At 37.5% G+C, this 23,482-nt stretch overlaps 4 protein-coding genes across 6 annotated transcripts in view; 3 read left to right on the top strand and 1 right to left on the bottom strand.

The window, feature by feature from the left end:
- The first annotated feature begins 182 nt into the window (after positions 1–182).
- On the top strand, positions 183–1,708 carry LOC118265779 (lanC-like protein 3 homolog). The gene has a single exon (XM_035578944.2). It carries the CDS (start codon positions 315–317, stop codon positions 1,638–1,640), a length of 1,326 nt encoding a protein of 441 aa, XP_035434837.1. The 5' UTR covers positions 183–314; the 3' UTR covers positions 1,641–1,708.
- A 150-nt stretch (positions 1,709–1,858) lies between these two features.
- LOC118265776 (ionotropic receptor 75a) lies at positions 1,859–6,921 on the top strand. Its single transcript, XM_035578940.2, has 6 exons — positions 1,859–3,318; positions 3,513–3,680; positions 4,208–4,428; positions 4,755–4,966; positions 5,381–5,652; positions 6,070–6,921. Exons 1-6 carry the CDS (start codon positions 2,618–2,620, stop codon positions 6,305–6,307), a joined length of 1,812 nt encoding a protein of 603 aa, XP_035434833.2. The 5' UTR covers positions 1,859–2,617; the 3' UTR covers positions 6,308–6,921.
- LOC118265774 (FAS-associated factor 1) lies at positions 6,915–21,169 on the bottom strand. Of its 2 annotated transcripts, none has more exons than XM_050695186.1 (16): positions 21,012–21,169; positions 20,544–20,612; positions 16,791–16,914; positions 15,998–16,132; positions 15,277–15,448; positions 14,624–14,768; positions 13,987–14,106; positions 12,962–13,088; positions 12,443–12,588; positions 11,939–12,093; positions 11,327–11,463; positions 10,366–10,528; positions 9,996–10,092; positions 9,577–9,717; positions 9,132–9,209; positions 6,915–8,774 (listed from the first exon to the last, which is right to left on the bottom strand). In XM_050695186.1, exons 1-16 carry the CDS (start codon positions 21,048–21,050, stop codon positions 8,694–8,696), a joined length of 1,929 nt encoding a protein of 642 aa, XP_050551143.1. In that variant the 5' UTR covers positions 21,051–21,169; the 3' UTR covers positions 6,915–8,693. The 2 variants fall into 2 exon arrangements, with proteins under 2 accessions (XP_050551143.1, XP_050551142.1); XM_050695185.1 differs by having other exon boundaries at positions 13,978–14,106.
- An 836-nt stretch (positions 21,170–22,005) lies between these two features.
- The window catches only part of LOC118265768 (cartilage oligomeric matrix protein), a 29,276-nt gene continuing 27,799 nt past the window's right edge, over positions 22,006–23,482 (top strand). The window contains exons 1-2 of one of the 2 annotated variants that reach the window (XM_050695179.1): positions 22,006–22,172; positions 22,490–22,573. In XM_050695179.1, coding sequence (XP_050551136.1) covers positions 22,492–22,573 — 82 coding nt within the window. In that variant the 5' untranslated portion in view covers positions 22,006–22,172; positions 22,490–22,491. Of the gene's footprint in view, positions 22,173–22,486; positions 22,574–23,482 lie in introns of both variants that reach the window. The other variant, XM_050695180.1, reaches the window with a different exon arrangement.

Here is a 23,482-nt window from a genome sequence, read left to right on the forward strand (position 1 = left end):
TATAGCAATCTACTTAATTTATAATTAGATCTCAATTAAACAATGAAAGTGGGACAATGGATATGATTCAGTAAAATACGGTAATGAAATCATTGTATTAAAATATGAGTTCAAGAGAGGAATTATGAACGCATCAATTTTAGCCCTATTATGTTGGTCAAACTGCAATATATGAATGTCAAATTTTCTGAATTTTCTCAAAACAAAACAAAACAATAGCGCATCAGATTGAGCGATAGAAAGGTTTGCTAGAAGAATTATTTCTAATTTATATTATATTATTTTATTTTAAAGACTACTACAAAGTTGCATTGATGCGTAGAAGTTTTGAAAAGGTGTCTTCAACTGTTCTTCGTACTTTTAAGAGTTTGCTAACAGCGGACCTATTGTCCTCTGTATCTATCTTTGAAGATAGAATGGTACGATTTTTTCCAAACCCTTACGATGACTTCAAGCCTGGAAGTTCCACAGTGATCGATAAAGATGAGATAACTTCTCAAATACATGAGCATACTAATAACATTTCTAAACGCCTGCATCCTTCTCGCAAGAATGTCGACGGAGGTTTGTACGTCGGCATCACCGGGGTGTCCTACATGTTCTATTATCTGTCTAAAAACCCATTGTTGTCAGATAATAAGTCTGTGTACCTTCAGAAGAGCCTTGAGTACTTGAAGCCAGCTTTGGAATCGTCAGCTGGAGACAAGACTTCATTTTTGTTAGGCGATGCCGGCACTTACGCCCTGGCTACTGTTCTTTACAAAGAATTAGGCGATGAACATTCAGCCGAAATGCTGAAGATATACAAGTCTTTGTACTCGCATTACATGAACCCCAAGTTTCTGAAGTGTGGTGGAGACGAGTTCTTTGTTGGACGTGCTGGCTATCTTGCTGGGATTCTGTGGATGAGTCGTGAACTTAAAACAGAAATTTTCACTAATGATGAGTTATATAAGATCTGTGACATAATAGTTGCTTCTGGAAGGGAATACTCATCCAAACACCAGAGCCCTTGTCCGTTGATGTATCATTACTACAGCACAGAGTATCTTGGAGCAGCGCATGGCGTCAGCTTCATTTTACAGATGCTAATGTCTGTGCCTGGTTACTTGAGATACAACAAATCTGCTGCTCAGGACATCAAAGCAACAGTAGAGTATCTTGCTTCATTGCAGACTGAGGAAGGGAACTGGCCATGTTGTATGGAGGAAATTGGCCTGAGTGATCATAAACTCCTGCACTGGTGCCATGGCGCATCTGGCACTATTTATGTCATGGCTAAAGCTTACTTGATTTACAAAGACCAAAGATTTTATGATGCCTGTGTCAAGGCTGGGGACATTGTGTGGCAGAAGGGACTGCTTCGCAAGGGCCCTGGCATTTGTCATGGAGTAGGTGGGAATGGCTATGTCTTCTTACTCCTGCATAGATTAACAGGAGATGAGAAATATTTGTATAGAGCCAAAATGTTTGCTGATTTCATGACCACCGATGAGTTCATTAGAGATGCAAGGCTACCAGATAACCCGGAGAGCTTGTATGAAGGCACTGCTGGTACTGTGTGTTTCCTGGCTGATCTCCTAGTCCCTGATAAAGCAGAGTTTCCATTCCAAGATGTATTCACTACTTACAATTTTTAAATGTGTCTGCCTTTGTTGAATGTGCTTGTCTTGAATAGTATTATTTATTAAAACTGTTTCTGCGACAAGTTTTTCTTTTTTTTAAGTTACTACTGTCAAAGAATGCTGCACTAAATGCATACTGTTTCTATAAGTTTTGCTTTATAAATATACATAGCATGCTCTTCTAAAGTTTGTCACTACTGGGGGCTATACTATAAATTCATTCTCTTCATGGGTTCTATTGAAACCATAATAGTTACTGTTTAGATTTCGACATAATATTGACGTTAATAGAGGCGGGTGGTATCAACGTCAACAGAGTGGAGGCTTTCTTCATTTTATATTCATAATTTCAGTCAACTTGCTGACAGTAAGGGCGCCGTCTCACTGCGGCGTATTCTGTAAGTTCTCATCGGCCATCGGTTCTCCTTCCTTGATGCCCCGCTCACTGCCACTTCTTGCCAATCCGGTTAGTTATATCAGTGATTTTAGTTCGATTACGGATCTCCTCTTTCCTGATACAATTTCGTAAAGAAACACCGGGCAAAGATTGGATGGAGCTTCTTTATGAGGTAAATAGTAAAACACCGCGTTTCTGTCGGTAGTACCAATGTAATTCCTTGTAATCCACTAACTCACACTGGTTCTAAACCTTCGTTTTGAAACTTTGTACACAGTTCGCAACAAAAATATTCGCGTCCACAAGAATTACCTAATGTGAATCTTCTTTCGTCATATTCAAAATGTTACCATTGTCTAGGGGGATCAAAACAGGCGATCAACCGTATTCATCATGCGCCGCAATCGTGTAGCGCCCTAACAAGAGGTTTTTATAATATCGCCCATTTTATTGTCATTCACGTTACAATGTTAAATTGAAAATCGCTACGATTTTAAACGGTTTTATTATAAAATTATTTTCATCTATAACATTGGTCTTCGTGGGACACAGCGATAAAGTCGACCAATGTTTAAATCCTTCTCTTTTCAGTATCATGAATTTGCTGTGTAACTTATTGCTAGCTCTTTCTGTAACAGATGTAAGACTAGTTATCGACATTTTTAAACTAAAAAATTTAAAAAACGGTGTAATATTTCATTGTTACGATAACTATGTCGTGAGTAATGTGCATAAAGTATTGAACGAGCATGGTATCTTGGTGGCGAGCGCTAACATTGATTATAACGTAACGTATAATGTGGCGACGTCTTATCCAAAGGTTGGATTAGTAATAGACGCCGCTTGTGAACGATGGACTTCAGTATTAGATTCGGATACAATATCCTTTCAAGGGTATTCCTTTATAATAATAACGGAGGATGTGACGGGGACTACCGAGATGTTATCCCAGTATCCCATAGAAGTGGACTCCGATGTCATTGTCGCCCATAAAATTAATCAAACATTTAACTTGTACGAAGTTTTCAATACTGGAACAAAATACAGGGGTACTTACAATGTCAGAAAGGTAGGTCATTGGAATACTTCACTGTTTATCAACTCGCCCAACCGTTGGAACTTGCAAGGAATATTCGTGAAGACGGCGGTGATCATCCTCACGACGCCCAGGATAGTGAACCAGACCATAGAACAGTATATGGAGAAGCCAATTAAGTCGCAGATTGATGTGGACACCGTGCACCGTATGAAGTACTTTATTATGTTGAAGTTTATGCGAGATATGTACAATATCAGGTAAGTGGTTATAGCGGACCTACCTACGTCTAGTACTAAGAGCTTTTAAAGAATTTTAAAATTTGGTTTGTCTATGTGTTTACCGAGGCTAAAGACCAGTGTGGCTAAGAGACAAGTGTATTAGTAGGGCAAATTGGTAGACTTGTGAACAATGGAAAGCTATTTAGGTACACCTATCTACTGTATTTTTGTAGCTATGACATACACCGCGTTAGTACGTGGGGATACCAACGCAATGGTAGTTTCGATGGCATGGTGAACGCTCTTTATCAAGGCATGGCAGAAATTGGAGGAGCCCCTATATTCTATAGGATAGATAGAGGTGAACGTGTTCAGTACATCTCCGAAGTTTGGATGTCAAGGTAAGAAACCACGTTGATTCAAAGCTTTATCACATCACGAATCGAAAGATATGTTAATATACGTAATGCTTTAAGCAATTTTTTGGTCCTGACAGTGAATCGTAATAAGTTTCGATACTTTAGACAAAGTTTTCTCACATAGGTATAGTCTATTGACCACCACAGGACCTGTCTTATTCACTCCACTTTACTCCTGTGACCTAGAATGTTCAATAATCTTTTTTATGGCCGGTAAACGAGCAGACGGAACACCTGATGGTAAGCAATCGCCGCCGCCCATGGGCAGTCGAAACACCAGAGGCGTTATAAGTCCGTTGCCGGCTTTTTGGGGATAGGAATTTAAGGGTAGTTAGGAAATCGGGGATGGGGAAGGGGTAACCTGGTAACCTCACTCACATAACGAGAGTGTTGTTTCACGGTCGGTTTTCTTTGAGGTCTTCACCAGAGATCAAAGAGAAAAGACTTAACTAAAAGACCTACTATTAAAAAAACCATTCGTATCCTGCTGAAAGCTTCTTCATTACCAGGCACAGTTTTCTGTTCCGCCACCCAAAGTACCCGGGCGGTTTCTACACGATATACACGCGGCCTCTCAGTGACGTGGTGTGGTACTGCGTCGTCGCCATGTTAGCGGTGACAGCCATCACCCTGTGGGTGATGCTGGTGGTGCAAAACCATAAAGGTGATAATGAGGACTCCTCATTTAGTTTAGCTGGACTTGTGATATGGGGCGCTATTTGTCAGCAAGGTAAGTTAAGAAAGAAGGCAAATTTTCTGCAATGATAAGTTAGAGTTTAACTTTTTACTTACGTGATAAGAGATTTGGTATTTTGTCGGAATGCCTGAAGTACTGCGAAGGGAAACAGAATGCTGTTAATTCCTGTTTCACTGTGTTTTACTTATGCCTAATGTCAGTTACTTTTATTGGTTCTTTGCTGCTGTGACTGTTGAATTAAATAATCCTAAATATCTATCTTTTGCTACCACAGCTTGGTTAAAGATCACCCATATTTCTACTACACCTAGTTGAATTGACTTGAAACTCCCTACATAAATGCAGTACTTATTTTATAGGGATTTCAATAAACCGTGAGTCGACGTCAACTAAGCTAGTGATTTTCACCACATTCGTGTACGCGGTGACATTGTACCAGTACTACAACGCGACGATAGTGTCCTCCTTGCTGCTGGAGCCTCCCAGGAACATCAGGACACTGAAGGATATCTTGGACAGCGATCTGAAGGCCGGCTCCCATGATATTGTGTATGATAGAGATTATTTTAAAGTGAGTACTCGGAATCATTTGATATCATTTCCTAAGTGGTAGATATGGCTCATTTGTTTATGTGACTTCACTAGGTACTACTTAAGAGATAGGTATCTACCTAGCAGGTATCTCCTAAGTAGGTAGTATATGTATTATACCTAGTAGGTAGATATCTCTCTATTTATAAATACCTACTTAAGAACTCGTATAGAATGTCTTTCTCATCACGTCGTCATTCGTATACCTACGCAAATCTGCGATTCTTAAGCGCATACAGAACAGAGACAAATTTTAGAAATCGCATATTTCTATGTGATGAACTGATTTTGTTATTTATTGAAGTTTCTTGTAACGACATAAGATCGCAAAACAAGAAAGGATTTGGATTAAAACCAGTACCTTGGAACCTATTTAAAGTATTAAATGTTACAGCGCACAACAGATCCAGTAGCAATAGAACTGTATCACAAGAAGGTCGCAACATCCGCACAGTACAATTTCTTCACACCCGAGGAAGGAATAGCGTTAGTGAAGAAAGGAGGCTTTGCCTTCCACATAGACACTACATTTGCGTTCCCTCTGATTAAGGCGACGTTCACCGAGAGGGAGATCTGTGAGACCACGTTAGTACAGATGTATCCACTGCAGAGAATGGGCGTCGTGGTTAGAAAACACTCGCCGTATAAGGAACATATTGCTTACGCGTAAGTGTGCAAAAACTGGTTTATCAAACTACAACTACGTTTTACTTTATAACCGTGCTTATCCTTACCAGAACCCTTAGTAGACATTCATATAGTTTGCTTTACGTTTAAGCAGAGAGCGCGTTTGGCGTCCTGATTGGTTGGCTCGAATATACCGACCAACCAGAGCACCGAACGCGCTCTAGTTTTGATTACTTTAAACGTAAATAAAACTCATACTAAGGCTACTGAATGCGAGGAAAAGTAAAAGTAAAGTAGGGTCCACTTCATTAATTACTGCTATTACTGAAGAACCCATAATACTGCCCATTTGTCGGATAACCGCAACGGGCAAACGGAGCGTCTATTAGTATTTCTTTTAATTATTTAGTATTGAAGTAATCAATACCCAATGTTACTAATGAAAATTTATTTCAGCATCCGAAAGATGTACGAAGTGGGTCTGCCCCCTCGCATCCAATCAGAGATCGACGAGCCGATGCCCGAGTGTGCGCATACGCCGGACTCCAGTATATTCTGTGTCGGCATCAGAGAGTTCTCTACGCCACTGCTAGCACTCACATTCGGGATGGCCACTTCTATAGTCGTACTATTTTGCGAAATTATTATAGATAGAGTTGTTCAATTAGGGAGTGTGCGGGATTTTAGGCACTAATTAGAGGTAGGTTTAGACTTTAGTAACTTGATGTAGTTTAGGATTTAGCTGTAGTTTCTCCAGGGTTGGTCTACTAAGAGGACCCGGTGCCTCCTTTAGGTGCAGATGGTGGCCACCAGGGAGGTTTTAGTGAGGTAAAAATCCGAAACTCCCTAGTATTTTCTCCAAAAAGTTAGGCGCCTTTTGAAGGTTTCAACACGTCTACAAAAAAAGGATTAGCTGTAGTTGATGATGTAATTTATAGTTAGCAAGAAACAATTGAATGACAAAAGTACCTGATAGTAGAAAAGTTTCAATGATTAGATTTGGGCATTGCCTACTGCTTCAAAGTAGAGACTTAGTAAGATTTATAAAGTAATTATATATGCTTCAAAAAATGAATTTGTAGAATATCCATAATGAATGAATATTAATAATGAAATTGGCTGCAATCAAATAACAACTCTTGAAAATAAGATAAGTAAAACAGACTGTGAATGACGAGAATATACCAATAGGTACTTAGGTGATAACACCACTAGATAATTATGTGATACACAAAATATACTGCAACTGCTTTTTAAAAACTGCATGTGCAATACCAAGTAAAAAATAAAAACCAACAAAATATCTTCCATCTGTTTATTATTTGGGTACATAACTTCCTCGCAATACAATTACACTCCGGAGTGGATTCGTGAAAAAAATTACAATCATCCAAAATCTGTACGGATATCCACTTGCATAATAATTTATACTATTATCATATCATGTATGTATGTAAGTATATAATACACTGCACTGCGACCGACCGGGGGTAGTCAGTCAGCCACAGTGCACGAACGAAGTTTACATAAAAATCAGTACATAGAACCAAAAGACCGGGTTCCAAACACAGTACTGTAACGTCGCAACATAAAAAAACATTAAACGCAGCTCTTTGGCTTTTAAAGTATTGTGATGCATGTTTACAAATATATGACGTCACGATACTGTATTTGGAACCGGGTCTCTGTCGCTGTTGTACAACGCATGTACAATATTAAGCTAATCATTTATATGAGATATAAATGAGGATTTTTAACGTTGCACTGAATATAAATGTTCGTCCATACGTCTGTTGTTCGCTATAAAGCTGATGCAGCAAGGAGCTCCGTCCGCGGCGGGTGCACAACGCAATACAAACACTATTGGTATATGAATAAGACTCAATATCCAAGTCTCATTAATTTCAAGTTACAACGCGCATTATATTGATTGTTTATATCTTAGTCTGCTATTAGATTATGTCATGTTTAGTTAACTATATAGGCGTGAAGAGCGACTACCTCAGCGGTTGACTACTCATCACTAAATGCTGTATAAAGCTACATACATAATGCAGGTAATTTGTTTTAAAATACTTTTGACGAGGGGCCCAGTAGTTTAAAACAGAGTTGCATAATATATTAATTATTCTGTTATATTCTTGCTTCATATCAAACTACATACTCGTATTATTATAGTTATAAGATATAGAAAAAATGCAATACTATAGATTAATGTAAAAAAGTTAAAATGTAATTATTATGGTATACAAGCTGCCTTTGTCGTAGGAGTCAACAACATCTGAATAATCTGCGAATTAAAATTAAACCTTAATTCCTGAACATAAGGTAGACATTTACGTTTTTTTGACACACAATAACAAGTATTTATAGAACAATGTTACCATATATTAAAATTAATTTAAAAATAATGGAGGTCTATCGCCTGTAGGTTTCATAACAGCCCCTCAGTTAGTAATAGTTTATAGATAAACGATAGTAATACTAAAATTATGATTTCAAATTAAGATTAACTGGTTATAATAAATATATACTGTATATATTCATATAAGAATTAATCAACTGTTGATGACGAATTAAAGGGTCGGCACATATATTATAAATTCTATGGCTACTGCCATAAAGTTCATATTCTTTTGGCAGTTTAATATCGAACATGCTAGCGCCGACCCTCAGATCATTGATTAAACATATCCTGTCTATTACTTAAAATATTTAATAGTTTCACAAAACTTTAAAAGCCACGCTAAATTAGACTTTATTCCAAAGACAGAAGTTACATATTTTACAACTTACAAAGGTTATTGTTTTGTAGGAATGCGGTTGTATAATAGAGACCACGAGACGAGATAATATTCGAGATTTTGTAATAGGAACTTTAGCGGCATACAGTCACTGAAAAATGGGCTCTAATTATGAATGAATAGAGAAGATTTGTATATGTACCTGATTTTACTTCTCATTTGATTATAACTGTCACAGGAAAATGGTCTCTGTATGTGTGAAGGTAGAGTGTATAGTTGTGTTTATCGGGTCTCGTAGTTGTGTTGGCTGCGTGTGACGGAGCGCGCCGGCGAGTTTCACCGCTCCTCCAGCATGACTGTCTCCTGCGGGTACAGCTTCAGAGCCTTCAGTGTGCTAGTCGGAGATTCCAGGGTAAGCTGGGAGAAAGATAAACACTAATTAGTATGAAGACTACTGAATTTTTGGCATGGAATCTGGTAGATAGTAATTATAGGTTGATCTACTAATTGATATGCATGACACAATAGACAAAATGTGAGTGTTACGTTTCATGTTATGTGTACCTCTGTTTAAATGCGGATTGACGAAACAGTTTTATAGATTGTATAAGGAAAGAAAGATAAGGGAAGGGAGTTTCTCAAGAAAGAAATAAAACGATATCATGTCGAACTTTAGCAAGTAGGGATAAGAAAAAAAGAGCTATTTATATGAGGGTTTATAACTAGAAAACTTGGGAATTTACTATGGACAAATGAGAATAGAATATAACTTACATCTCTCCTGGGCCAACTGGAGATGACCTTAAAGCTTTGTTGTGGATAACCTTTAGATGCGAGGAAGTCTAATAACGCCTGAAACAATATTACAAACTGATTACAAATTTTTCACAGTGAGTTTACATTCTTTAAATGATTTAAAACAACTTGTAAATGCTGGATGAAGGTTCCTAAGATCTAAGTTCAGAACCCTTAGTACGAGTTTGCTTTACGTTGAACGAAAACGGCTTTGATTGGTTAGCTCATTCGAGTCGGCCAATCTCAAAGTCATCTTGTAGCTGATACAATGAGTAAGGAGCACTAGCTCAATAATCAATCTCAATCCAAAATCTTTAGATTATGATTAATGTTTGACTATAGTTGTGAGGAGTTTCCGTCAAAAACCAAGATCGATCCAAGGACTTTGGTATTTAAGTTCGACTATCTGTAAATTTAGCGTTACCTCGAGCGTGTCGTGTGCGTGGAAGCGCCTCTCGAGACAGTAGTCGTGCGGCGGCGGCAGACGGACGCGGATGCGCGCCACCTCGCCCGCCGCGCCCGCCGGCTCCGCCGGCACTCGCATCGCCGCCTCCGCGCGCTCCGCCTGGACACGGACATACTTTAATAACTACACAAATCTTACGTGGCTGACAGATTATGTAAAAATATACTGCTCGTACAAAATGAAGCTAGAAATTGGAATAACTTCCACATAGAGCGTAGAAGAAAAAGATAAGCTTTCCTGTCAACCACAACTACCATAGGATATCCTTTAAAATTAGTGCTTCTTCATACGTTCCGTCACCAGCTTGTCGAGAATCTAGAGCCTGCGGAAAAGAGCAATGCTTTTGTTCATCAACACAAATCAACAGCTCTACTGACCTCTTTTTTAGCTTCCTCCATTTGTCTTTCTGATTCTGCACGTTCTAACTCTTGATTTCTTTCTTCTTCTTGTTTCTTTTTTACTTCTTCTTTAGCCCTGTAAATATGAAACGAAAGAATGTATTAGCAACCATACAGGTAAATCATGTGTACTCTCAAAAGAACATATCTCGAGCACAGATTTCAATAATACTAATTTGAATGTTGTTGAATGGACAAACCACAATAAAAATAACAACTCAACCAGTTTTTAGTATTCTGAGCTTAGGTAAAAATATCCAGAAACAGCACTTTATACGTTATGTGTTGCTAGCTAGCTGTTTAGGCAGTAAATATATTGTAGCTGGTACTATGATGCCATGGTCCTGACCTGTCTGCCTCTAAGCTCCGCTGGTAAGCTTCGTCCTGCTCCCGCTTGACCCGCTGCCTGGCGTCCCGCTCCCGCTCGAGGCGCGCCTCGTCCTCCCGCGCCGAGCTGAACCGCTCCAACGCTTCTACCAGGCCACCCAGCAACTCAGACACGCCCACGTTACCTGTTTACCAAGATGTTGATTATCGGCGCATTCCAATAACCTACCGATCGGTAGATTTGCCTACCAGCGGTAGAATTTTGACATAATCTCCATACAAAATGTGTCAAAATTCTACCTCTGGTAGGCAAATCTACCGATCGGTAGGTTATTGGAATGCGCTGTATATGGGACACTCGTGTTTTCTCTAAGAGGACCATCAGTTACATTATTATTAATAATTTATCTATTTCAGACCATGGTGTCCATTTAGTTAGTAACAATGTACTTATAGACTAGTGTTAGTAATTTATGTTAGTTATGCAAAGTAAAACAGATTATATCGTCACACCTTTTATCCCCGATGGGGTAGGCAGAGGTGCACATTATAGCATGTAACGCCACTGTACAATGTACATCAACTTTTCACAATTTATTTTGTAAGTCCCATGTAATAAGTGGTGTACCTATTGCCATATACCGGACACATTTCCAGACTTCGTGCTACTACTGAGAAATTTTCGAAAATCCGAAAAGACCCAGTAATACTTCGCCCGACCCGGGAATCGAACCCGATACTTTTTGCCCGGCAGTCGCACTTGCAACCACTTGGTCAATGAGGCAACCAAACAGATTACAAATGTTTTAAAATACTGTATACTGTGTACAATCCTTTCGCTTCATCAACAGACATCAGTCTTTTAATTTGGCCCTTTATCTAAAAGAAGTGTGTAAGAACCGTGGCAATTGGTGTTCCATTGTCTCTGCCTACCCCCATGGGAGACAGGCGTGAGGTTATGTATGTATGTGTACAATACGAACCATTGATGACGGAGTATATCTCGGTGTTGGAGCGGACCCGCATGATGATGAGCAGCGCGGGCATGCGGTCCAGTGGCAGGTTGCGTATCGTCATACTCGCCACCGGACCCAGCGCGTTCGTTACTGACGATAGGAGCCTGGAACATGATAACAGACAATTATTGTAGGAGATGCACTGCAGAGGTTGTTGTTGAGAATTTGTGATTGGGTGTAATTTTATTTTGTAAATTTTAAAGGTAACTAGCAAACCCGGCGAACTCCGTTTCGCCACCAATGATTTCCCTGTTTTTCTTTTGAAATCTTCCTGAAATTTCTTTGCTATAAACCTCACGTAGCCCGAGACCTTCCCAACAAATGCAAAACCGTGCGTTCTGGAATTATAGCGTCAGTAGGGAAAACCCGACTTATTTTTATAATATAGATAATATCAAGAGGTACAGCAGTTTCTATGAGGATGGCTAGACAAGTACCTCATGTTTTTGAATGATACAGACAAGCAGTATTAGCTACTCACATGTTATTATTGTCGGGGTGCGTGAGGTCCCAGCCGTAGACGATGAAGTAGACAAGTACTACTCGTTTTGGGATAACACAGACAAGCAGTATACTCACATGTTATTGTTGTCGGGGTGCGTGAGGTCCCAGCCGTAGACGATGAAGTTGGCGGCGAGGGTCTGCAGCACGGCCTCGCAGCCCAGCAGCTGCGCGCAGAACACGTTGGACAGCACGGACTGCTCGTGGTGTAAGTACACGCCTAGGAGTTTGCGCTGCAACGAGATTCATGAAGCTATTTTAATAGTGTTTGATCAAAATGAACTTTAGTTGGTTTCGCTAATGGACATCAGTAGAAAGAGGCTAGTTTTGAGTCTATAAAATTAGCCATTAACTGTTAACCCTTCATGAGTTTTTGGATCAAAAACACTTCTATGCCATAAGTTGATTTGGATCACCATGTGAGCCAAAACATACCCGTTTAAAATTCCCGCTGTTTCTTATTGCAGCGTTTAACCCTTGGTATGCCAAAACGCAGATCCACAATTTACACAATGTGTTTTATATACATATACGAGGGGCATATGAGTGGTTAACTAACGTTAAAGTGAGGTGTAAACAAACCTCTTTGGCAGGTTTGAGACAGGACTCCTTGATGGCGTCCTGCAAGGTGCCCTCGAAGAACTGCGGCGTGTTGGGCCCGTACCGAGCGCGGAACCGCTGCGCGAACTCGATACAGCCTAGCGCTTCGTCTTCTACACTGTCTGACACTGGAATAGGGGAAATACTCAAGTTACACAATGATAAAAAAATTAGAAATGAGTTCTGTTTGTTTAATTTTTCATATTTTTCTCTTGCGTGTAGAATATAGTTTCATGAAATTGGACTTGGGATTTAACTTATTGTAAATTTTCAATGCTAAACTAATTGAAATTTTTAATGGACCTGCAAAAAGCAATCTCATTGGCACAATGAGTTACTAAGTTTAAGAATAGGTGGCAAACGAGTTACCTGATGGTAAGCCGCCCATGGACACCCGCAACACCAGAGGAGTCACAGGTGTGTTACCGGCCTTTTTAGAGTTAGTCTAGCACTAATTAATTATTTCCTATCAAAATCTCCTAAATGAATGAGTGTACTCACTGAGTGGCTGCAACCGCTCAGTCTGCACGAGGTCCACGAACATGTCGTCCTCGCCGGTGTAGCCCTCCGTCGTGTCCTCCACCTCCTCCACAGAACTGTTCTCACTGTCTGAACTCTCTACTATTATCTGTAACATGATTACATAACTATTATAGTATTGCTAGCTACTTCCGCGCGGTTTCACCCGCTCTGCCTGGAACCTTTTGGCGTGTGTTTATTATAGCGTGATGTTTTTTTAGCTTATAGCCTTCCTCAATAAATGCAATATTCAACACACAAAGAATTATTCAAATCGGACCAGTGGTTCCTGAGATTAGCGCGTTCAAACAAACAAACAAACAAACCTCTATACTTCATGTGGGTATCATAAGTAGAAGGTTGAGTTAGCCTGATGATGAAGTTATGATTGACCCAAAATTGAACTTTTATAAAGCAATGCTAATCTAATCTGAACTTATGCCAGATGTATATCATTACTCCATTACATGTTCATTTATTTTGTACACTAAAAGGACTTATCAGTTGTTTATGTAAGGCTATTAATAATGGAAAGAGTTGATATATAGTGTTATATTATCTAGTGGTTAAATATGTATTTTAAAAAGGGAAATGATAGTGTTGTTATTACACTGCACAACTCTTACGAATCAACTGTGTAGACCGCTGGAATGCAACCCTCCCCCGCTGCCCCGTATTCGCCGCGCAAGCGCAAGCGCTCAATAGTCCAACCTCAGCGTCCCAATGACGTCACAGCGCGACGTGCACAGTTAATTCGTACGGGTTGTACATAAGTTAATACTCTAATGCCCGAATACTCAAACGCTACTCAATTTTAAGACGCTCTCAAATGTAGTTCTGTCACTATCAATTCTTTATAAAATGACAGAGATAGCACGATATTTAAGTACAACTTAAAATTGAGTAGCATTTGAGTATTCGGACATAAGTAACTGTAGAATGGTTAAAGTTAGTTTACATGGACCTTAAACTAGTGGATTAGTAGAAGAGTCCAGTACCATATTTACCCTCTTATAGTCCTTCTTGGGCGCGCGGCGCACGCTGAGCTCGTGCTGCGGCAGCGTGAGCCCCGCCATGGCCAGCACCGTCTCGTCCAGCCCCGGCACCGCCGGCCAGCCTGTCCACGACTGCAGGGGGACATAGTGGTAAGTAATCATGATGTTGGAATAGTGGTTTAGACCTATCGGTTAAGTAAACTACTTTTTCTTAAAAGTAAAATATTATTATTAATAAGACACAAAGAATAGTCCACAGGTTGAGGTTTATTACTTGTCACATGTGTTATTAACTGCATTACTACTGCTGCAAATAATTCGAGAGTCGGTTAATTGTTTTTTCAGTACTTTCTTTGACTCGATCCATGTGTTATAAAATTAAATCAAATCAAACCACTTTAATGCATCCATAGTGTACTCCAGCGTGATCTATAATTTTAATACAGTAATATTTCCCAATTAAAAGAAAAACATTGAAAGTAGAGATCATCTATAATATAAAAATAAGTCCGGTTTTCTTTCCTGACGCTATAACTCCAAAACGCATGAACCTATTTCCACGGTTTTACATCCGTCAGTCCGAGAATAGCAGGAAAACAGGCGAAACGGAGTTTGCCGGGTTTGCTAGTCATGTATAAATAGTACTAACCTGATGCCTAACAGGTATGTCTGTGAGCGAGTATATGTCGTTCTTGACTTCTTGCACCGTCTTCGTGCCGGGGTACTTGAGCGTATACTCCTTGTCTTCCACGTTCACGTGCAAAATGTATGTTGTGGTTAACCTTTCTGCCACCCTGGTAACGAAACAGTTTTACATTAGATCGGTAGAAAATGATTGAGCCAATGGATGCAAGGGACGATGCAAGTAAGGGGAAGCCTTTGCTCAGCAGAGTAAGTTTTGTCTTGCTTGTTGTAAGGGCAGAGTAGAATACATTTTTAGCACCCATGATGTTCGTCACGCTTTTTTATCCCCGAAGGGGTAAGCAAATGTGCACATTACGGCACTTAATACCGCTTAACAGTGTACACCCACTTTTCACCATTTGCGCTATAAGTCCCATGTAATACGCGGTGAGCTTATTACCATATACTGGACACAAGTCCAGAATCCGTGCTACTACTGAGAAATTTTCGAAAAACTGAAAAAGCCCTATAGTACTTTGCCCGACCCGGGAATCGAACCCGAGACCCCTTGTACGGCTGTTCCACTTGCAACCACTCGACCAACGGGGCAGTTTTTGAACCCATGATGTTCCCGTGGCGAAAATAATTAAAAGTCAAAATAATGTGTAATGTACTTACTCATCATCAGCCATAAGCGTTTCAGCGGCCTTGAGTCGCAGCACTGCATTAGGGGGTAGGTTGAGACTGACCAGTGTCGCGTTACTGGTGGCGCGCGACCCGCCCAGCCCCGACAACTGTTGCCGACATACTGGCACGCCACATTTCTTCTCCAATTCCTTCTTCAAGTCAGCTGATTGACAAAATTGTTGGTATTAATCTCAGTAGATATTTAGAACAAATTATTTATTTGTGTGGTTATTTATAGGTGAATTTCAGTCAATGGTATGTAATGTAAAAGTAAATAGTTACCATGAAAGGTTTCCTTAAACAAATCAAAGGCGTTTAAGGTAAACAAAAGTACTTGTATATTTAAATTAATGATGCTATGTATATAAAGACAGCAGATTAACATAAAACGACAGCAATTAGTAACAGAACTTTTTGTAATAAATATTTTTCTTTAATTCTGTTCTGTTTTAAAATATTGTGGTAGATAACCACTGTCTATGTGTAATTTGAAACTATGAGGATGGATTAACTGTATAGTTACTATAGTATTTATGTACAAACATATAAAGTTAAATAATATGTTTCCTTTAATGTACTTATTGAATAATTCGTTCTTTTATCGAATAGTTAATTTATCGCGGAAGGCTATAAGATATAGAACATCACGCTACAATCATAAGGAGCAGCGGGTGAAACCGAGCGGGAGTGGGTAGTATAAAGCGGTACTCACCAACAGTAGCGCTCCCAGCCATTTTGACTTCATGTATCTTATTATTACAATGAACCTGTAGTTCTACGAAGGGATTGGGAGCGGCATTAAAATTTACATGCATTGACGTGGATGCTTGATTTGTGTCTTCCCGGTCTGTGGAACAAACATTAATCGTTTAATATACTTGCCTAAGTTTAGGCCTTGATTAAAACAACAACGTCACGCCTTTTATCCCCAAAGGGATAGACAGAGGAGCCCATTACGGCACTTAATGCCGCTATACGATGTACACCCATTTCGTTATAATTTGTTTATAAGTAATAGGGGGTGAGCCTATTGCCATATACCAGGCATAACTCCAAACTCCGTGGTATTGCTGGGATATTTTCGAAAACAACCCAGTTATACTTTGCCAGACAAAGGAATCAAATCTCTCGGGTTCCTTTTCTCCGGCAATCGCAATAAGTTTTACAGAAACCTTTAAAAAACAGTTATGGTGTTATGTAACCATTAAGTAATAGCAACTGGAAAATATATTTATTCTAGCTTAGTTATTATTATTATTACATTTTATGTTAAATGGGCGACGTTTGGCCGCTATCTCGCCTGATGGTAAAGGTGATGATGCTTATTTTACGATGGAGCACGTCTGCCCATACGCAACCTATTCACTCGGGCTTTGCTTTGCATTTTAAGTATAACATACAATCGGACTGTTATAATTTGTTTAAACACAAATGTTATTGTTACAATTGTTGTATAACTTTGCTCTAACTTGTTGCAGTTAATCTAGTTGCTCTTAATAAGTTACCTGGTGGGTGAGTTTTTGGAGTTATCACAGATATATCATCGTCTATCATCTCAACATCGTGTGTGTCATTGTCATTGGCGGCTGAGCTGTTCCCGTCCTGTGGCATCACTCGGTTTATGGCTGCCTGTGAACAAACAAGTGACACAAGATTCCTTTTAGTCTTTAATGTAAATAAATAAGGTGCTGTATTCAAGAATACTGTAAGGGTTTGTTTCAAAATGTCTGAAATGTTAATTGAAATGTTACATCTACCTACTATTAATTCTACGGAGAGGTGACAGACAATGTCGGCGACCCACAAACTTGTGGTTAAGCTATTGACACCCCACACATGTCGCAAAATTAAAATTGCGTCTTTTAAAAAATCCAATACTCGATCCTTTAATTGTAATATTTCGATGGACTACACTATCTGACTTATCATATTTTGATGTATATTCCTTATGAAATGCGTCACAATGTGTTATTTAAGCTAACAAGAATTTCCGGAGCTACGGACTGCCTAACGGGTGACTGGGGCTCCGGCTCGAAAAGCAGAAGGAACGGGGTGGTTTTTAGTCAGCAAGAGTCTGACACGCCTTCTCGCCTCGCCCAAGGCGGGAGAAGGCTTTAGATGATTTTGTCCCCTCAAAAAAAAGGTAACAAGAATTTAATCAGCCCTAATAAAAATAAAGATTAAAAAAAAAAGAATTTAATCAGACTGGTTCTTGTATCGTTCTAAGATGTGTCTATAGCCTACATAGCGGCTGGGTGCAACAAATATCCTAGCACCCCATTGTATTCACCTATTCACGCATCTTTTGCACGCACCCGCATCCACATCCACATCCACACCCATACCCATACTACACGTAGATGTGTGAATAGATACGCATCATAGATTTTATGTCACAATATTTTCAGACGGAAATCAATAAAATATATTATAAAGTAAAACTTAGAAGCAGTGAGGTAGGCCTTCAAGCTGTACAATGCCAACCGCACTTCAATGTCAGAACGACCTTGATCAAGTTTCTATTTCTTACACAATAAAGGCGATTTTCGTAATTCAAGGATTACTAGTAAAATGCATCAATTCCACTTATACAGTTAATATCACGTAATCATGTCATCATCGTCGTTACATTTTTTAAAAGTATGGTAAAAAAAAAATGAAACGTCTGATTTAAGTTATAGCTTGTCATACAGTGAGTAGAAATAGAATACATCTGTCAGAGTAGGATTCATTTGTCACACCCTTACTCTTTCAGCGGGTATCATGAAAGGGTCAACTAATGACACATTTAACAGAGACTGGGCAGCAGCATTCTCTGATAATGATAAAGCTGGTCCTTTTAAACTGCGAACTTCAATCGGCTTGCCAAGTGTGGAGATTATAGCAAATCTTTCTTTTGTAGAAGATACCCATAGTCCACCATCAGCGATTACCGATTTCTATTAAGTTATATAGATCTATTAGGAAGTATTATTATAGATCTTTTATGTAATTATAACCATGGTCACACCTTAACAAGGAAAGCAAGGATAACACCATATATATTACATATGTACTTGTTTCTAATATAATTTATATGGAACGCATTTATTACAGTACGACGTACTTAGGTGTGTAAATACAGGCAGATAGCAATCTCAATAGATAAAAAAATATAATGGTTAATAGTGATCCAATACACATTACTATAGTCAAAAATTTCTGCTGAACAAAGACCATATTGAAGAATGTGACCTTTGAGGTTTATTTAGCATGTGAAGGATGCTGCTACCCATCCTATGGTGATTAACAAACATTTTTGTCATACCCAGGTCAATAATAAAACTATTTTTGGAGGAAGCTATTCATCTAAGTAGCAACAATTTTTACAAATGAACAAAAGTTGCAGGCTTTATAAGCGTCTAAATATCAAAATTAAAAGAGAATTGAAAAACTATTAACAAATTACACTTTACTGTATACCTTGTTGAGTTATTGCATTACAAATTCTCAGTTGAAATAAAATATGTTTTCTAATTACATAATTAAAAAATATCGAAACTGAATGCTGAGGAAGTGAGGAGTTATATTTATGGATCCTGAACAGCGATTAGTGTATGTCAACAGGTTTACACTTATAACATGGAACAAATAGAAAAATAATAATTTGTGAAAAGCATACTTTGATATTTAGAATTCTAATTATATACACAACGACAATGACATAATAACAGTGCTATAGGTATAAAGTGATAGTTACTTATTTATAAAACTTACATTACAACAGAGCAGTGGTTCCCAATCAGTGGTCAGTGGCAGAAGGCAAAATATGGTTTACGGAATAAGAAAAATACACAAGACAACATCTTATAAAAATACCACTGTTAAATCTTAAATAAAATGAGAGGAAAGATATGTCACTACTGAGAGAACTGACTGATTTCCATAATCAAAAAGACACTATTTTTATTAGAACAAATCTATTCATAAGATAATCTTATGTGAAACCACATAAAAAATAGCAGTAGTGGTCACTGGCCTAACAAAAATAAAAAAAAGTCTTTGATCAAGAAAAGGTTGGGAACCCCTGCAATTGAGGAAAAAGAGTTTGGTACCTATTTTAAAATTGTATTGACTGTATTTATTTGTCGGATATGTGATTTAAAATAGTAATAATAAGAGCTAATTTGGGTTAATGACTAACCTTTAATGATGTTGATTCATTAGGAAAAGTCAAAATAATAATGTAAATGATCTTGACAAACAAGAATCACCAAATGATCACTAAAAATGGTGATTCATGTTTGATATAACAGTTTAATGATTATCTTTTCTAAAAATGACACATACTTTTTTCATGATACACAAGAACGGTAATTTAAGAATGTTTTTAAAAGCAGAGTTAATTCACCAACTATTAGAGTAATTTTACTAATGTTTATCACATTTTAAGAGTTACCGAATAAATAGGTCACTGATGGGCATACATGCTCCATTGTAGACTGCATCATTGCTTACTACCAGGCAACAGTCAACACATTACATAAAAAAACAAATTAATAGATGTGCAAATATTTGTCCAATAAGATTTGTCTAGACTATGGCATAATAGTTTAGCTATTGATTCTAATTTATACTTATAAACAATGTAAATTTAGAATATAGCACATGCTCACACCCAGACCCAAAACAACAATTCCGCTACACATTGCGCGGTAGTTGGTTGCCCTGCCACTTCACCCACCATACAGTCTACATAATTCATAATGCTGCTATAAGTTTCTTTCACATTGATGAAACAAATAAATATGTTCTTTAAGTTAAGCTAAAATGCTCATGGAGTTGTTTTACAAAAGTAGTTACTGTATCATAGTCATGTACAAAAGTCTCCGAGACTGTCTGACTAGACAAAAATCAAGAAAGGCATGATGACATGCAGATTTTAAATGTTGAAAAATTCTCACATATTACACAAAATTATGAACTATAACTAGTATAGGATTGGAATTGTTATTCAATGTTTTTTTTTATCTTTGTTTATTTTATGTGGATCATCTGACTTACAGCTGATTGGATGCAATTCATTATCAATGACATCCAATAAGAAGTATAAATATAAACAAACCCTTATATGGATGTCATGACATAAAGAAAGAAAAAATCCCTTTGTATCGATTTCTATAGTGGTATGTATGACAATTTCAATGAACATGGCCAGTAATATGTAATGTTTATAATTTCTACAGTTTAAATTAAGAATATAAAAGTGTAATACTCACAAGCAAGTCCCAATTTGCTTCTTCTAGGTGGTAAATAGCTTCAGCAACATCTTCTATGGCTGTTATACCCTAGAATTATAATTTTTATTTATATTTACGAAGTACAATGCTGCCTTAATTACGTATACTACGCAATTCGAGAACGCAGTAAACACCACAAGGTTTACCTTGTAGCTTAGTAACTTCAAGGAAGTTAACAACGACTATGCACAAAGAAACAATAAAGGCTTAATTTCTAACGTATTGCACGTGTCCAAACTGCATTAAACGAACGAAAAACCAATGCAGTCATACAAAAAGAACAAAGAAATTTTGAAAAAATCTTCGAATACAACGATAAGACCACAGCACAAAGAGATAAACGAGAATTAAGAGTCACTGTTGTTATACTTCACATAACCTTTGCGAATTACTAAAGAGTGGTAGCAACTAGAATAATGTAGCACTATCTTATACATGCACTCTTACCTGAAAATTTGCTAGAATTTCTTCTCTGTTTTCTGCCATCCTGATATTATTGAGCTCAAAAAATACTATGACATTTGCGATTGCGACAAATCACTCAAACATTGACCATCGACAAACAACTGATTCTATGATCGGATTTGTTGCCAGTTAAAAATATTAATCAATTTTAGTCCATAGACTAAAAATAGCATGAGTAAACATTTTTGAGCCTGTTTATAGACTACCGAGTACCGACATTATTCTTTAAAAAGTGAAATAAAATTCATTCTGTTTGTTATTTTTTGATTATCTCACATTATAAAATTATAAGTGAATTACAATTTAGTTTTAAATAAAATTCACGTCTTTTTCCTCATTTCCTAGAAAATGGTTTCTTCCACCTTGGGCCTTGGGCGGCGCCAAAAGGAGACTCTTATTAAAAACCATTCCGTTTCTAGTTCTACTCCTGCTTCGAGCTGGGGTTTCGATAATCTGCAAGGTTGTCCGCAGCCCCGAATCTTTACTTTTCATACTATTCACTTAAACACCTAACATATTCTCAGGAATCCGGTTTGATTCCTGGGTCGGATGAATTATCTAATATTTGACGAAAAATTATAAATAACTATGTAGGTGTTTCGTATACAAAATACGTTTCAGATAAACTAACAATAACAATTTGTGAGAGATAAGTACAGAAGTTAGGTACATTAAAGAGATGGATTATGATCCTAGACATTATTATTAGTTTATTAGGTACCTACTATTACTTATGTATTTATTTAAGTATGGCTCTATGTTGGCTGTTTATGATTATCTTCTAGATTTTTTAGTCAATATAAAAACATTACTCTGTTTAGGATATCAATATTTATTTGACTCTTCCATTTAAATTACTGTTTAATAACATTTAATTCATAATATAGTATTTTAGATAACTGGCCGTGTGGTAGTAAAAAAACTGTAATAGGTACTGAAAAATAAAGCTAATATGGATAATTAAAGAATACAGAAGTTGATAACTCATCCAATATGAAGTTGTAATACGTTCGCCTGACCCCAGTTCACGGCAGTTGAAAAGCGTGTAAGCGGCTCGCGCACGCGCACTACTCCACCCGAGCTTGCGCATAATCGAAACTTTACGCGGGAAAGTCGTGTAGAGTAGATAAATAAAAAATCGCGGTAATAAAATATTCAAAGATATTTGTCTTTACTTTAAATGTCATTATAAAATAGCATCTTAACTATATAAAAATTCAACGTTTTCAGTTCCCAACTCTATTATAGTATTTTTTTTAAATAAAAATTTAAAATGATGGCTGGCAGTAGGTATACGAAAAAAAAACAACGATGCCTATTCCAATTTTAATTTAATTTTAAAATAACGCGCATTTAACTATTCGCAATTAATTACTATCAGTTTATTATTTCTATGCATAATATCAGTTTATTAAGTGATATTTTTAAGAATTTTCTTTAAAATCATGGTGTTTCAGCAGACATGGCTAGTTCAGCCATGTACGCGCGGGCCCTGGCGCTGCTTGCTGTGGTGGTGGTCACGCAATCACTCACCATGGACGAAGGTAAGTCCTAACAACATAACTTTATGGAACATGTAAAATATTGATGTACCGTTTGCGAATATCTAGAATCAAAAAGGTGTATTTTTAGTTCTATCGGTACCCACAGCGAGTAAAAACCTACTCGCTAAGGCACCTCTTAAGTTTAGTTTAAGGTTTTAGCTGTGTTTGTCATTAGCGTGAACGTGAACCCTGTAATGATGGTTTATAGTGATATTAAATAAATAAATGAAGTGATGATTGAACACAGATACCTATATACTAGATTATACTTATTTTACGTAAATATTTTTAGTGATAATAAAAAAATATTTTAGGGCAGTTGTACATGTGTATTAAATACTTGTGAAATATCTACGAAGAGCGATAATATCCTCGTGATATCTCTGTTGCCAAGTTATTGGTGTCACGGTGTCATAGGGCGACTTTTATATTTACTTAATTGTCCCAATTAACGGGTTATTACAAAAATATATTGTAGTAAAATTATTGTATTTTTTCGGTAGGTAAAATATGACTAAGTAGTTTTTACTTAATAGTTTTAGCTTAATCTAGTACCTAATGTATTGTAAGGTGAAGAATGGTATGTCCAGATATAAATTTCCTTAATTTTATTTACTAACTGCCGCACTCAGAGACATTTTAATGATTACTTAAACTATTCCTTAGTAACGATTTTGCTCTGAAAACAATTGCTAAGGACTGGGTTAAGTAATCATTAAATAACTCTGAGTACGGCGGTTATTTTGCGTCCCGGACTTCACAAAGCATAAACTTAAAGCTTTGGCCCTGATTTCCCGTAAGCGACTCTAAAACAATGAATAAGTATTGTATTACATCGAGTAGCTATAACGATAAGAGAATTAAAGTTATTATATTCTTTCCGATTTTGATCTGAAAGCTAAAGGCCAT

Source organism: Spodoptera frugiperda, chromosome 7, assembly GCF_023101765.2.
Source record: "Spodoptera frugiperda isolate SF20-4 chromosome 7, AGI-APGP_CSIRO_Sfru_2.0, whole genome shotgun sequence".
NCBI classification, from domain to species: Eukaryota; Metazoa; Arthropoda; class Insecta; order Lepidoptera; family Noctuidae; genus Spodoptera; species Spodoptera frugiperda.

What these genes read in the sequence shown, in the direction of transcription:
- LOC118265776 (XM_035578940.2), top strand. Translation starts at nt 2,618, where the DNA reads ATGAATTTGCTGTGTAACTTATTGCTAGCTCTTTCTGTAACAGATGTA. An exon ending in TCCGAAGTTTGGATGTCAAG is followed by an intron (nt 3,681 to 4,207) that starts GTAAGAAACCAC and finishes CTTCATTACCAG; the next exon opens with GCACAGTTTTCTGTTCCGCC. An exon ending in GGGCGCTATTTGTCAGCAAG is followed by an intron (nt 4,429 to 4,754) that starts GTAAGTTAAGAA and finishes CTTATTTTATAG; the next exon opens with GGATTTCAATAAACCGTGAG.
- LOC118265779 (XM_035578944.2), top strand. Translation starts at nt 315, where the DNA reads ATGCGTAGAAGTTTTGAAAAGGTGTCTTCAACTGTTCTTCGTACTTTT.
- LOC118265774 (XM_050695185.1), bottom strand. Translation starts at nt 21,050, where the DNA reads ATGGCAGAAAACAGAGAAGAAATTCTAGCAAATTTTCAG. An exon ending in ACGCTTATGGCTGATGATGA is followed by an intron (nt 14,769 to 15,276) that starts GTAAGTACATTA and finishes TTTCGTTACCAG; the next exon opens with GGTGGCAGAAAGGTTAACCA. An exon ending in TGAGCGGTTGCAGCCACTCA is followed by an intron (nt 12,589 to 12,961) that starts GTGAGTACACTC and finishes CCCCTATTCCAG; the next exon opens with TGTCAGACAGTGTAGAAGAC.